Source organism: Lotus japonicus, chromosome 3 (genome assembly GCF_012489685.1).
Source record: "Lotus japonicus ecotype B-129 chromosome 3, LjGifu_v1.2".
Taxonomy (NCBI): Eukaryota; Viridiplantae; Streptophyta; class Magnoliopsida; order Fabales; family Fabaceae; genus Lotus; species Lotus japonicus.
This window is the reverse complement of record NC_080043.1, coordinates 12715301-12730787: the sequence shown is the minus strand read 5'-3', so window position 1 is coordinate 12730787 and position 15487 is coordinate 12715301. Positions and strand designations below refer to the sequence as shown.

The following is a 15487-nucleotide window of genomic DNA, read 5'->3' as shown; positions in this document are numbered from 1 at the left end:
GAGGCCAACAGTTTACTCATTCTGTAAGGTTTTGTCTGCTTCGGATACTAGCACCCATGGTTCCACCCAAGACCTCAATTCATTTTATGATAATCACACAACTATTTAAGGTTAATTTCCAAAACAAATATTAACACACAACCAATAAGCGGCAAGTGAAACAATCAATTATCGCAAAAGCTTAAGTTGTCGGGTAAGGGTCACATGAATGATTTTATATTATTATTTTGAAAATGTCCCCTCTCGCAAGGCCTGTTTGGGCATGAAGCACGGGCAATGCACAAGCTCATCTACCATGTGCTGAAATTCAACTTTTTATTAGAAGAATTGAGGGAATTAAACTCTACACCGCTTGGTACTATTTAAGGAACCAACTGTTGGGTAAAAGTATCTGTGTTCAAATGGCTAGTTAGAAAACAAAAACACATAGGTAAACGATGGTATATATTGTGTTATTAGATGTAGTGATAAACAAAAAAGTGTTAAGACAATGATGCCCTGATCTTAACAAGTAATAAATTAAAGGACTTCAAAACATATCTGTAAGTTAATCAAATTAATCCAACATTAAAAAACGTTAAGACGATGATGCCCTGATCTTAACAAGTAATCAAGGAAAGATGAAGAAGATGGAGAAATCAAAGATGAACGATGGAGAAGAGGAGCTTGTTGCAGATGAGTCAAAATAGGGAAATTGGGGAAGAAAAAGAAATAGGGCTAGGTTTGGGGAATTTAATTTGGTTTTGACTTTTGAGATTATTTAATTAGTGAATTAAGGTTAAATTGGGGTTAGATTAGGAGTTAATGAGTTAATTTAAGGTGAAAATATTAATTTTTAAAGATTAAAAAAAATCTCACGCCAACTTCATTGAACACATGACAATTACACGTAGGATCGGTGAAGCCAGGTGGTAAGACTATCAGGCCACCTTCTCCGGCAGGAACCAAAACTAGGTAGTACTTAAGCAATAGGGTCTGAATTCAAACTATTCACCAGAGAGAAATTATTTTCAAACTTAATATATATTATTATACAGGAACAAAAACCTTATTTAACTCTAAATTTTATAATTTTTATGTTTATGCACTGTGACGGATCCAGAAATTTCATATTGTGAGGGCAATATATATTTGTAAAAAAATTTAACAAATACTATTAGAAGTTAAGACATTTTTTACCCCATGGAACATAAGTGATACATTTTTGTATCAAATGAGTCATAAAAACCACATACTTTTACACTCAACTGAGGGCATTTAACAATGTGGCAAATAAGTGAGAACAATTTTTACCAAAAAGACCATTAAAAATCACATACTTTTACTACTTAACTTTTTTTTAATGATTTTTTCCAAAATCAAGTGAGGGCACATGCCCTCACATCCTTCAACCTGCATCCGTCTGTGTTTATGCATATGTACATTAATATGTCGATATTATAAAACATGCACATTAGCAATGTAGGTTGTGTTTTAAAGGCACTTAGTATATTGGCTTTGATATCAGCTTTGGGGGGTTTTATGTTTTGTTTTTCTCTGGTACAATGGAGGTTGTGTTTTAAAGGCTCTTTGGTATAATCTTTTTTCTTCAGTAGGTTTTTATCTCATATTGATTTTGTATAGTAGAATTTTAATGAGGCACATCCTTTATGTCTGGCCTTCCCCATTTTCATGAGAGTTTTATTCTCATGCTAGCTTTCTTAATAAATAAATTCCCCAATCTTGCTAAATTTATATGCATATAACAGTTATCAAACAATCGTAACAATGTATTAACACAAAAGATAGATGGTCGGGTTCCTTAAACGTTTAGTGTAGGATTCAATTTTTGGGTGGTGCATATAGAGAATGATTTGTTGGGAGAGACCTAACCACTTAATGTGATTTCTGAGTCTCGAGGAGATTAGCCTCATAGTTTTCGGTTGTGTCATATTTACTGGTTCTTTAGTATGGTTGCTTGTGAAATACACGATAAACGAGGGACTATAAATGAAATATAAAAGATAAACCAACCTAGAACTCCAACCAACAGCATCATCCATCATCCACATTTTTCTCAGCACCATCGGCATCAGTCTCTCTCTCACACAACAAAACCAGACCCAAGGTAGAAGAAGATAGAAAGAACCAACGTCAGAGAACCCCCTCCAGCGACGTCGTTTTACAACTTCGACTTTCTTCTCGCTCAACCCCGTAACATTCTCACCTTTTTTCTTCTTTTTCTTTTCCAATTTTGTTTGAATCTCAAGAAACCTGAATCTCGCTTTTGATTGAATGTTCCTCGATTCAAAATCGATGATGCTAGAGTAATTAGGGCACAAAAAAGTGTTGCAATTTTTCTAATTTCATTTTTTGATGCAATTTTTCTAGAAATGCTGAGTATTATTGTTTGGTGTAGAAAATAGTTAAATCAAATTATTCAGTTCTTGATGTAGAAAGTTGATAGGATTTTTTATTTTTTTTAATTTTATTGTGAATTTTTTTGATGAGGGTTGATTATTTTTATTGGTTTTTGCATGCCCATTTATTTATTTAGGAAGTTGTTTTGACAAGGAAAACTAGCTGAGTTCAAAGATGTTGTCTTTTGCAGGTTCTTGTTCTGGATCAATATGACACCAGTTTGCCCTTTTGTCAAAGCGGCGCGGCCTGATGATAATAATGGCTCTAAAAAACCCGGTGAGATGTCGATAAAACATCAGGTAGAGCCTGATAGTAAGGTGAAGAAAGAGGCTAACGACTCGGCTAGTGCCTCGCCGAAATGCCCTTTTGGATATGACTCGCAGACATTTAAGCTTGGTCCTCTTAGCTGTATGGTTTGCCAGGCGCTGCTTTTCGACACCAGCAAATGTGTGCCTTGTTCTCATGTTTTCTGCAAGTATGCGCGTCATGCCCCGTGTTTATTTCTCGAATATATATATATTACATTGCATATACTCTACTTTTAGCTCATTTCTGACTTTCTAATTATTTGAAATTAGAGCATGTGTATCACGCTTTAAGGACTGCCCGTTGTGTGGGGCTGATATTGTGAAGATCGAGCCTGATGCTAATCTTCAAGGTGTAGTTGATCGCTTTATCGAAGGGCATGGGAGGATCAAAAGGTCTGTTAGTTCAGACAAAGGAGAAGAAGCAACAGAGAGTAAATCAGTCATATATGAGGATGTTTCTTTGGAAAGAGGTTCTTTTCTGGTGCAACAGGCCATGAGGGTAAGTATGACCTTTTTGAATGTTAATATTAAATCTTGTATGAAGGATTAAATGAAGAAGGCTCCTTGAATTTTTTTTTGTAGATTATTATATAGAAGTGGTAACTGGCAATGATGTTAATAACTCCTGAACATAGTGAGCTTGTATATATGATTGGATGTTTTGGAAAATATCTTTATTTGGAAGTTGCGTTGTTGATGGGGACTCTAGCTTTGGTAAAGTTAGAAGTTCATTTTATACTTTGTTCTACTACTTAATAATGAGCATTTTTGGGATATGCTATTCAACTACAGGCATTCCGTGCTCAAAATTTAGAAAGTGCAAAATCAAGACTCAGCCTTTGTGCTGCAGACATTCGTAGTCAGTTAGAAAAAGTGGGTAATTCTTCAGAGCTATGTTCACAGCTTGGAGCAGTCTTGGGCATGCTTGGTGACTGCTGGTATGTTTTCTCATTCCCTTTCTTTCCCTCTAATGTATGAAGTTCAACAAAGTTTATATAGATTAAGCAATAAATCCTTTTGCATTATTCTCCTCTTCTAGTTTAGGGACCTTAACAAGTCCCTACATTTATTAGTATATGAGTTGGCCCTTGAATTTATACAACTCTTACCAGTTATCTCATTAGCCATTCTTGTATCTCACTTTTAATCCACAAAAGCGACTAACTTGATACAAAGTTTGTATAACTAAGACTTAAATTGTACAAAAAATAATTCAGAGTGTCGGAACATGAGAAATGCTAGCAACACACTCTTTTGAACACTCTTTCTAACACATTCAATTTGATTGGTTTGTTTTTTGAAAAGTCAACACATTTTTTAAAAAATGAGACAAATGTGTTGACTTTTTGAAAAATAAACCAATCACATGAAGTGTGGTGGAGAGTTTGTTTGAAATAGTGTGTTGGTAGCACTCCTCATCGGAACATATGTAAAAAATGTAAGTAGACTAATAATATCCTAATAACAATAATTAGGATAATATGATACTCTTTTAATCATTACATCTAATTGAGCCTCTCATGTCATTTTAATACACAAATTTCATCATATTTCTCGTGTCTTGTCTCTTGTCCCTGTCTTCTCTTCATCTCAACATGGTATTAGAGCCTACTTGGTTGACCCATTGACTATTGGTAAATTTTTATTCCTTCAACAAACATGTTTTTGATTTGAGTTAGCTGCTCCATCATTGTCATGTAGTCATTCACTCCATCTATATTCTCCTATCCACCACAGTTGTTTTCTACCGATGGAGAATTTTCTGGCAATCATTCCAACCAAAACCTCTATAACCAGGCTCACTATCAGTCAATCTACAAGCTCCCTAAGTTTCAGGTTTAGACTTAAAATTACTAAACATGTGCCCAGATGCACTAATCTCATATGTTGCTCTCTCTCTCTCTTGAGCATATCTCTAGCAATGTGTGCTAGTTGGGGCCTCAGCCATTCATTATGCCATAGTTTCCAAGCTCATCTCTATGCTGATTTGGCGGCATTTAGTGTTTCCACTTTCCACAACCTAGTGAAATCTTGTTGTCATCTTGCTTCCCCCTTTTGTTTGTATTTCGACCCTTCTCTAGTGACCTGCCTCAAGGACCTATATCAGCCCTCCCAATGCTGAGTTTGGACAGGAGCAACCGAGCAACTATGATACCTGGGCTTCATAGATCAAACTTTGGCTTACTAAGCAAGACTATCTGGACCACCTTACAACCAAGGCTGACTCGTGGCTACCTTTTAGCACTCTTGATGGACTAAATTGGTACCTAATTATGCAACATGATTTAAAGCAAATTCACTATTCATCGCACTTAGAATAATTTTTTCTTCTGACATCACGTACAAGTCAATTCAATCATTGCCTTTACATGATATTATTCTCTGCTCTTATATTCACTTGTTTATTCTCTAACAATATCTCTTAATCACAAAATATGAAAGATTGTGATTCTCATGCTAACATCATTTTGCTGCAGCCGGGCAATAGGTGATGCCAGCTCTGCAGTTACTTATTTTGAAGAAAGTGTTGAATTCCTGTCAAAGTTGCCTAAAGATGATTTGGAGGTTATTTCATTAGATCCTTGCTTTTATTTACTTTGGAGTGAAAAAATGTGTTTGTTGTAAACTTATTGCTTTGAAATTGTTGTTCTTCAGATTACACATACACTTTCTGTTTCACTTAATAAAATTGGAGATCTTAAATATTATGATGGGGATCTTCGAGCTGCAAGATCGTACTATTTTCAATCACTAAATGTTCGCCGTGATGTCATGAAGCACAATTCAAACGTTACATCCCAGGTTGGTTTCTACTATGTATGTAGGTCTGAGTTCTTTTTTTTTTTGAAAGAAGGTCTGAGTTGAATTTAGCAATACTGTCATCTAAATTGCTTTGGTAATAATTTTTAGCCTACTATATTATTTACTCAATATATATTACAACTTACTAGTCTAATATACACCAATCAAGAAGAATGTTAGTTCAATTACCTCTTCCTCATCAAGCAATCAATGGAAGACTTTATATTACATTTCAAATGAGGTTTTGGAGTATAGACAATTTAGTTAGTTTAGTGCTACGTGGTATTGCAAGGATTCTAAATGATCTTCATGCAAGTCTTGCTCTTCATAGGGCTAGCTTTGGTATACTGGTTGGGTTGGTTGGTAGGTATTATTAATGGCTGTAAGGCAAAGCAGCAGCAAACATGATTTATTTGAAATTTGGAGAATTATAAAGAAAAAAATGGTGAAATCTAGCAGGGAAGTAGAAAATGCTTAAGTAATTGACTTAGATTAGTTGGCAACGAGGGCTCAGCTGCATAGTTTTGTAAGCTGTTGCATGCATAATGGCATAAAGCAAATAATGGAGATTCAAAAGAAAGATTGTGTTGGAGGGAGAGGTTAATGGGAGTAAAGAACTGGTGGGAGAGGGTGAGAGAAGGAGTATAGGAGAACCAATTTGATTATATCACTTATTCTAAAGTGTATCTATTAAATTACCCAATATATAATCCCTACTGTTAGTATCTTAGATAAAATAATATTAACTTTGACATGATACCCAAGTTGATGGTAATCCTATCTATTATTATATCATTGATATAAAACTTCCAGTTGACATCCTAGTTATGGTTTTATTCCATAAGCATGAAAATAGTTTTGGGCTTTTTGATAGACCATTAACTCCAAGAAACGTGTGTTAATTTTCAAATATAATTATTTTTATAAAATAATTTGAATTTGGTGGCTCTTAGAAGGCATTTGGTTGGTGGACATGTTTCCTATTTCCATTTTAGTTTTCATGAATAACTACACAAGTTTTACATTGTTTGTTTCCTATCTCAAGGATTTGCACAGGAAATTGTAAAAATAGAAAACAATTATTTTCATTATTTTCTATGCATAGCTTTGAAAATTAAATAAAAAATGAAAACAAGATGATATTTTTTGTAATTATTACTGAAACAGACAATGGAGATAGATAACATTTCCAGAAATCAAACTAACCTTTAACTTACCTAGTATCCTCATTTCTTTTTTTTTTTTTAACCAAAATCATATATAGATAAAGAGAAAGGAATGATAAACAACCCTTCTCAGTAAGAACAAAACATCCTCCAGAAAGAAATGACAGCCCAAGGAAAACCAAACCAATCAAACTCCCCACTCAGTATCCTCATTTCTACACTGAGTTCTTGATAAGTATTGACATTTTGCTGTTTAATTGTTTTTCTATTAATACATTTGAACCCTGTAATTTAGGTACTAGATGTTGCTGTTTCTCTTGCCAAAGTTGCAGACGTGGACAGAAATATAGGGGATGAAAAGTTGGCTACTGATGGATTTCAAGAAGCCATAGACTTGTTGGAATCACTGTCGTTGGAATCTGAAGGGAGTGGGCTTGAACAACGGGTAAGGTTTCATAACATAGTCAAAAAATGTTACACACACACACACTATTATTATGTGCTTAAGGTTTAATAACTTTCTAGTGATGACATGTTACTTGCTTTTTGAATTATATTATGTGTAATTTTTCTTGTTTATTAGATTCACATTTGTGAGTTTAATGCTACAATTCCATATCAGAATCCTGATTCCTGACATGTTACTTGCTTTTTGAATTATATTATGTGTAATTTTTCTTGTTTATTAGATTCACATTTGTGAGTTTAATGCTACAATTCCATATCAGAATCCTGATTCCTGAATTAATTTCAATTTCTATCATTCTATAGCGGCTATCAGTCCTGGACTTCCTGAGAAACCAACTTGCAGATAAAACAGAACAAACTGAGCAAACAGTATGAGATAGGTATTCCATGGAAGAAAGGAAGCATCATTTCAGATGCAATAAATGTTTGTGGCACCCAGGGGACAAGTTTGTAAAATAAACTCTCAAGTAAACAGAGGCACTACCACTACTAATATAGCAAAAAGATATTGCACAGCGATGAATTGGAGGCATTTCTGGCTCTGCAGTACCTGCCTTTTCCTGAGATTCTACAGCAAATCCTCTGTGTTTTAATATTATACCACCTTTTTTTTATCTTGGTGCATGAGGACAACAGTGCTGGGTCTTCCTTGCACTAAATGTAATAAACTAGAAACAAAGTAGCATGTAGTGTAGGTTTTAGTCTGCGTTTCAACTTGATGAAGAATAACATTCTATACTGTGATTTGTAAAAAGTGAATCTTATAGAATATTCACCACTTTATGCTTTCCGAGTGAAACTTATAGAATATACATCACTTTGTCCTTTACATTTGATGTTTCAAAATACCATTAACCATATTCATCCACCATTTAAGACTCATGATCTCCATCATTATAGCGGTCATTCAAGTCTGGACAAATTGAAGTAAATGACTCTCAGTCTTTCCCTTGGAGACTAGAATTCTAGTAAGTCATCTTGAGAAAATAGGATGCAGATCCTCTCCATCTCTCTTGTGCGGTGTTTTAAATCGTTGGATGAATCAAACAGTTAGGATATAACAATCATTTTAATAAAAAAATATCAAATGGGATGACCAAAATAAAACAGCACGAGATCACTGCTGCACTGCACCAATTCTTGTTAATACTGCAAAAGAATTGATAGGAGGAAGAGTCTTTAAACTAGGTTACAACATTCAAGTTAACCCTTTTACTGGGTATAAACAACCCTTTTACCGGATACCTCCATCTCCCTCCTCGTTGTACCCAACTTCCTTTGATTATTTGTTGAAAAATGCAAGAGTAAAAGTCGAATATGTTTTGGGGGACCGCCTAATATGGTCCCTAAAAAAGTCGAATTTTGAACCTCTTCCTTTTACCTAGTATAGCACTATAGCCAGCCCTTTTACCGGCCTGAGCTCACCACCATCCTCTTCCAGACCATCAGCCGCACCTCCAACAACTTCAGTTTCGTCCTCGCGACCTTGCAACAGGCCTTGTCTTGATCCGCTCCCCCCACCCTTACTCCCCCTCCAACAAAACCACCTGGTTTGGGTATTTTTGGACAGCGGTGGCTGTTTGAACAGTGGTAATCAAATTTCGTAAGGAGACGCATTCTTAACTGGAAATACAAATTTCATAAGGAGAGGCAATCTTAACTGGAAACTCATCCAATCCTAATAAGTTATAAGCTATAAAACAGAGAGGGTTATCAATCAACAAGAGCCTTCAACAGTACAAACTTCATTTTATATCAAATCCTCGCTTCATTGTGTTATGTATGCTCTTCTATGATGAATAACAAACACTCTCAATGGAAAAGTGCAAAGTAGCTGAAACCTATAATGTTCTATTCTAATAGCAAAACCAAAAGCTAACTGAAGCTGATAAATAAGAGACTCATCATTCATCAACAATCAAAATACAGTCACTAGTTAACAATACCACTATCACTACAAGTCTACAACCACAACATTCACATGATGTGTTTATGCTCAAACCATAAACAACAAGAGATAAATTTCATCAATTACATTACACCATACCAGTTCATCATCCATGATCAATCATCAATCATCAATCATCATCATCATGATCACTCTCATCACTGAAATACCCAGCTTTCTTAGCCTTCTTCTTCTTCGCCGCCACAGCTTCATCATCTCCATTCCTCCCCAACAGCCTCTCATCCGCTCCATCATCCACCACAGAAGCCCAGTTATCATCCTCAAATCTCTCCGCACCGCCGCGTCCCCCATCCTCCTCCTCCTCATCATCATCATCCTCTGCGTATTCCCCTCCGCCACCGCCCCTGGGCGGTCCTCGGCGGGGCTTCTTCGGCTCGGGTCGCGGCCTCGGGCCAAGCTGATTCCGGGGGCAATCATACGACAGGTGACCAGAAACGCCACACTCGAAGCAGCGGGACTCGTCGTTGTAAAGCCGCTTCCGGATGAACTCAGGGGCGCGGCCGTTGTCGGCCGCAATAGAGGCGGTGAGTGTGCGGCCGTTGAGGACCTTGCGGTGCATTTGCTCGGCGGCGCGGCGGGCGTCGGCGACGGAGACGAATTGGATGAAGGCGACGCCGCGGCTGAGACGCGTGACGCGGTCTTTGAGGACGGTGACGCGGGCGATTTTGCCGAAGGTGGAGAAGAGGGTGTGGAGGTCGGAGTTTGTGAGGGAGAAGTCGATGTTGGAAACGTAGATGGTGGATTTCGATGGTGCTAGCGAGGAGGATCCTGAACCCTTTTTGGATTTGGATTGGGATTGGGTTGGATTAGGGTTAGGGTTTGAGGTGGTGGTGGATGAAGTTGAAGAGTAGCGGTGGTAGAAAACGTCGTCTTCTTCATCACTGTCGCTCTGTTTCACTTTCTTCTTCTTCCCTGACATTCTTCTAGTTTCAGAGTGAATAGCGGGTTATGTAAGTGAACGACCATACTTGTATTTATAGGCTTGAGAGTTCTATAGATGGTGATTAGGACGGTTCATGGTTCTCTGAGAACCGAAGCTAACCAAGAACCGAACCGAAAATCGAACCGTTCAAGAACCGAACCTTTAAGAACCGAACCGAACTCGAACCTAAATTGAAAAACCGGTTCGGTAACCGAACCAAAATATCAACTACCAATTCAGGTTCGGTTCGGTTCGAACCATAGTATATCAGTTCGGTTCGGTTCGAACCATCTATAAATATACATATTTTACCGAACTGGTTAACCAAAATTTGAAACCGGTTCGGTTCGGTTCGAACCATACTATATCGGTTCGGTTCGGTTCTCTCAAACCAAAATTTTGGTTCAGGTTCGATTCGGTTCAAGCAAAGAACCGAACCATGAACAGTCCTAATGGTGATTGCTTCCACAAATGTAAGGGAAGTCCTTATGTGGAGCTTTCGAGCGTATGGTTAGCTTTGGGCTGCCTCATTTTGCTTGTCGCTTCTCAGCCTTCACATGGCCGCTCGGACATTGGTTGGGATGAGATGTTCCTTTAATAAGTCATTTAGTATGCTCTTGCGGCATTTTCTTAAATACAAGTCATTTGGGTCGGTTGTGATGCTATCGAGCCTTTAGGCTAAGAACTCGGTTGGAACAGGAGCCGCCCAGTCTGGCGTGTCAACTTTGGCACGTCAAGATTTGTCGCAGTATGTTGTCATTGTCCGCTCAAAGTTCGTACTTTGATTAGCCGTGTACATGTTTTCTTTTGTGTAGTAGTTAATCTTTGCATATATGGTTATGTTTCATTTGTTTCGCAGACATCATTTTCGATCGCCCTTGTGGTGCTGTCAGAATTTATTTATTTTTATTGGGAAACCTTTTTCCGGCTCATCTTGCTTTAGTTATCTATTCCACTATGCAATTTTCGCAAGTGAAACAATGCAATTAATGGAAAGGTATGCTCTTAATCATTAGTTGTAATTGACATCTTATCCCCATGCAGTTACTTTTTCTTCTCTTTCTCTTTCCTAACCGCCACAATTGTTCATTTGGACAAACTTATTATATGTGTTTTATCAATTAAATCAAAGTGCGAAATTGACTTTTTAAATATATGAAATGTGATATATCAAATTTTAAGGCTAGAGAGAGTAGAAAGTAAAAAGTGCAAGACTTGGGCTTTTTCCTCCCTGAGTGGTGGCCCAACTCTTACTGATAATCAAATAAAGTATATATAAATAGTTTTCTTACCCTGAAGCAAACAAGCATATTATATTATGCAGCAACTTTTGGAGTGTCGGCGCGAGTATCACGTTTTTCGGTGAAATTCCTTGATCTGACTCTTCTGGCGGTGAGATTTTCATCTGAAAGGTCAGAATTTTATCTCTACATACTTTCTGTGGACTGCTGTGTTTTACCTCGTGTGAATTTTATTGGTGCTCATTGCTTTATTGGATTTTCATTTTTTTTTCTAGTAATGAGTAGGAACCGATTGTGGAATCGTTTTCTTTTGGAGAACGTTTTTCATGTATTCATGTTAAGGATATTTTTCTGGCTTTATCACATTGTTTTTACCTATAGTATTGAGAGGTATTTCCACGTTAAAAAATGTTGTCATCTTTTTAACTATTTTATCTAATGTTAGTTGTTTTTGGTAATCATCGTGTATTTTGCGCTCTCACATTTTCTCATCGGTTATTTTGTTGTTTTCGTCGTGTGCTCATCCTTTCCCTATACACCTTTTTTTTTTTGCCATTAGATCTCTTACCTTTCTACCAAATGAAGGAGAACATGATTTTTTCACGATATTGTTCAAGTTAATCTATTATCAAAAGAGAAAATCTTCAAGAAAACTCGGAAATCATTTAACAGAAACAAAATTGCAGCCATGTACATAATGCACAATATGATACAAATTAATAGAACAAGTATTATGTATCAATTTTCCAAGAAGCAATGAAAGCCCCAAATTCGACAAACTCTACACTAACATTCAAAGAACACATAAAAGATAAGGTTGAGGAAGATCACACCAAAGATCTATCCATGTTCACTCTCCAACTGAGTTACATCTAGATGCCAACGTGCAATAGATTTGTTGGCCACTATTTGAGTAAGAATTCAATTTAAGACTCACACCAAGTCACTCATATGAATTCGAGAAACCCAAAAATTCAAATCCCTGACGAAAGAACCATACTTTTTCTAGTGGGTTCTCACCAAACCCTATGGTGAATTCAATTCCAAGAGTTGAACACGATGAAGAAGAATTTTTTCAGCAAAGGTGATCTAATTTCCTAAATCCCAAGGAAAAGAAAACCTAAAGATCAAAAACACACTTAGACTCATAATACTTTGCTCAAATTTGAATATCAGAAAATAGTATGTTGTTCGATCTCAATATGTACATGATATTGGACCTTATCAAAGCATCTATAACACTTACACAAAGAACATAATTGGAACCTTTTCAATAGTTCTCCTACCCCTCCTCATTTGAATAAAGAACATAATTGGAACCTTTCCCCCTCCTAACATAATCCAAATGATCCAAAGGCTTAGTCCACACTTTTGTTAAAGGAAAACCCTTTGTCATGTTACTATGATCAATTACTCAGACACGACTCATTTTAATATCCTAATTATTTTTTATAAATACTTCCATTTAATATCCAGATTGTGAATCATAATTTTTATTAGTAATTATGAATCAAAATTTACTAAGGAGTATTTTATTTTAAAATTTTCAGATTCATAATAAACTCAAATGTATTGATTATAACATGTTTATAAATTAACATAAGAATTTTCATAGTATTTTATCGAAGTGATTATTTTTCGAAAATACTCAAATGTGAAAGATGTAATGAATGTATGTGTAAAACACTTTACATTATATGTATATATAAATGAAAGGGTTAAAAACTATAACCGTCCCTGAACTTTGGGCGAGATTTGAAAACCGTCCCTCGTCGGAAAATTATCTGAAAACCGTCCTCAGACTATTGAAAACTAAACTGACCCGTCCCTCCGGCCACCATCCCTCCGGCGAGCACCTTATGTGGCACGCCACGTCATTTAATGAGATGACGTGTAATATTTTTTTTTAAATAATAACAATTAACCCTAAATCCCAAATTAACACAATTAACCCTAAATCCCAAATTAACCCTAAATTCCCAAATTAACTGTAAACAACAAAATCAACATCTATCCTTTCTGTTATAGCTTTCGTCTGAATCCCATCCCTCTCCCTTGCAGTTTTTCATCCTTGACGAACACGAAGAACAAGGAGACAAGGCTGCGATCTGGGTAAGGTGATTCGATGATCTGAGGACGAAGTAGGCGACAAAGAGCACGAACATCGAAAGAAGATTTCCAGGTTTGTAGTCTACTCGTATCGCTTAACATTTTAGGGTTTCGAATACGATTTGTGAGTCCGTAATGTGTTTTTGTGCCTTTCATTGCTAGTTGTGTGCTGTTTTTACTTGGTTTCTATTTTGGAGTTGAATCGGATTGTTGCTATTTTAGGGTATTTGTGTGCGATTTGGGTTTAGTGATGCTTGAAACTATGCATGTTTGTTCATCACCATTGCTTGTTCTTGACATGTGTTGTTATGCATTTTGTAGGATGAGTTTCAGTGTGCTTGTTCATCACCATGGGGTTTTCGCCAGGGAGCCACACTGGCATTACAAAGATGTCAAAATCACTAAGGTTGGTGTTGATAAGGATAGGTGGGGTTATTTCGAGTGCCTTGATACCGTGAAGGACTTGGGGTACACAAGAGGGAAGTTCAAAATTTGGTGGAGGACACGCGATGATATTATTGCTCACAACTTCAGGCCTGTATTGACTGACAAAGATGCCATGGACCTTGCAACATTTGCTATCAAAAACATGGGTGGTTCTGTGCATTTGTTTGTGGAGCATACTGCTGATGAACTGCCCTCTAGTCCAATGGAATTGCTGAGGTTCCTTGATGGTAGAACTCCTCATCTTGCCTATGCACCAACATCAACTAAGTCTACAAGTATGCCTTTGAAGCCTCCTTCTAAGTGTGCTGCAGCAGCAGCTAAGGCTACAACATCAAATAAGCCTTTTAAGCTTCCTTCTAAGGCTCCATCCAAGCCTAGTCCTTCATTATGGGCTCCATCCAAGCTTACTCCTTCTAGCAGGCCTCCATCCAAGGCTACTCTTTCAATGAGTTCAACTGGAAAGAGGCCTGCTCCTTCAAAGGTTGCTTCATCTGCAAAGAAACCTGCTACTTCCAAGGCTACTCCTTTATTCATGGCTCCATCAAAGGCTAAGGCTACTCTTTCATTCATGGCTTCATCTGGAAAAATGCCTGCTCCTTCAAAGGATGTTTCACATGCAAAGAAACCTGCTCCACCCAAGCCTACCAGAAGGTCATATAGGATTATGTGCACTGTTCCAAAGACAAAGCAGAAGAGGCTTCCTGTTTTATTGGAATTGTCTAGTGATGAAGAGGATCAACCAGAAGTACAAGAAGAGGTGCTAACACAACTGGATAATGATATTGCTTATGATGGAGAGGGTGAGGCAGAGAACCAGGATGAAATTGATGCAGATGTGGAGGTTGAAGGTAAGTCCATAAAACTCACCCTTTATGTGCATTAATACATACAATAGTTGTTTCCAATTAATGATATTGTTCATGATCCAGAAGTTGTACCTGTACTTGAACCAAAATTACAACCTCAAGTTCAGGCAAATGTGGAGGTTGAAGGTAGGTCCAATAAAGTCACCCTTTATTTTCATTAATACATACAATAGTTGTGTAGAAGACTTACAATGTCTTTATGTTTGAAGGCCCTGAAGTTGAGGTTCCAGTTAATGATGTGCAAGAAGAGGTGATGAATGAGGGGAATAATGATGTTCAAGAAGAGGTGATGAATGAAGGGCATAATGATGTGCAAGAAGAAGTGATGAATGAGGAGAATAATGAAAATACACTTGATGGAGATCCTACTTCAGGTAGTGATGATTCTGAACTTGATGTGCACTTCAGTGACAGTGAAGAGGAGAGGACACAAGGTATTGATGATGGATTTCAATCAAACACTGTTGGTGTGGCTGAAGCACTTTTGAATGAGCAGTTGAGGAAAATGACTGATGAGGATTCTAATGTGCATGTTGTACAGAATGTGGATGAGGAAATTGGTGGATTTCATGGTGATCATGACATGGAAGCTGGTTGGGAGAGTGAGGACTTAAATAGCATGTCAGAAGGTGACAGTGATGATTCTAATGAACCTGATAGGAGACATCTGCAGTTCAGACCTGAAGATATGAGGCCAGAGTTCAAATTCAGGGTGGGAATGGAATTCACTTCACTGCAGCAGTTTAAAGAGGCAGCTAAAGACCATGCTACACTTACTGGTAGGGGAAT

General features: G+C 37.2%; 2 protein-coding genes across 2 annotated transcripts; one reads left to right on the top strand and one right to left on the bottom strand.

Moving 5' to 3' along the window:
- The first annotated feature begins 2012 nt into the window (after positions 1-2012).
- On the top strand, positions 2013-7973 carry LOC130743286 (protein NCA1). Its single transcript, XM_057595465.1, has 8 exons — positions 2013-2193; positions 2591-2875; positions 2979-3207; positions 3501-3646; positions 5186-5273; positions 5364-5510; positions 6972-7121; positions 7448-7973. Exons 2-8 carry the CDS (start codon positions 2610-2612, stop codon positions 7517-7519), a joined length of 1098 nt encoding a protein of 365 aa, XP_057451448.1. The 5' UTR covers positions 2013-2193; positions 2591-2609; the 3' UTR covers positions 7520-7973.
- A 1051-nt stretch (positions 7974-9024) lies between these two features.
- On the bottom strand, positions 9025-10074 carry LOC130743287 (U11/U12 small nuclear ribonucleoprotein 31 kDa protein). The gene has a single exon (XM_057595466.1). The coding sequence runs from the start codon at positions 10030-10032 to the stop codon at positions 9223-9225; it is 810 nt and encodes a 269-aa protein (XP_057451449.1). The 5' UTR covers positions 10033-10074; the 3' UTR covers positions 9025-9222.
- Positions 10075-15487: the final 5413 nt, after the last annotated feature.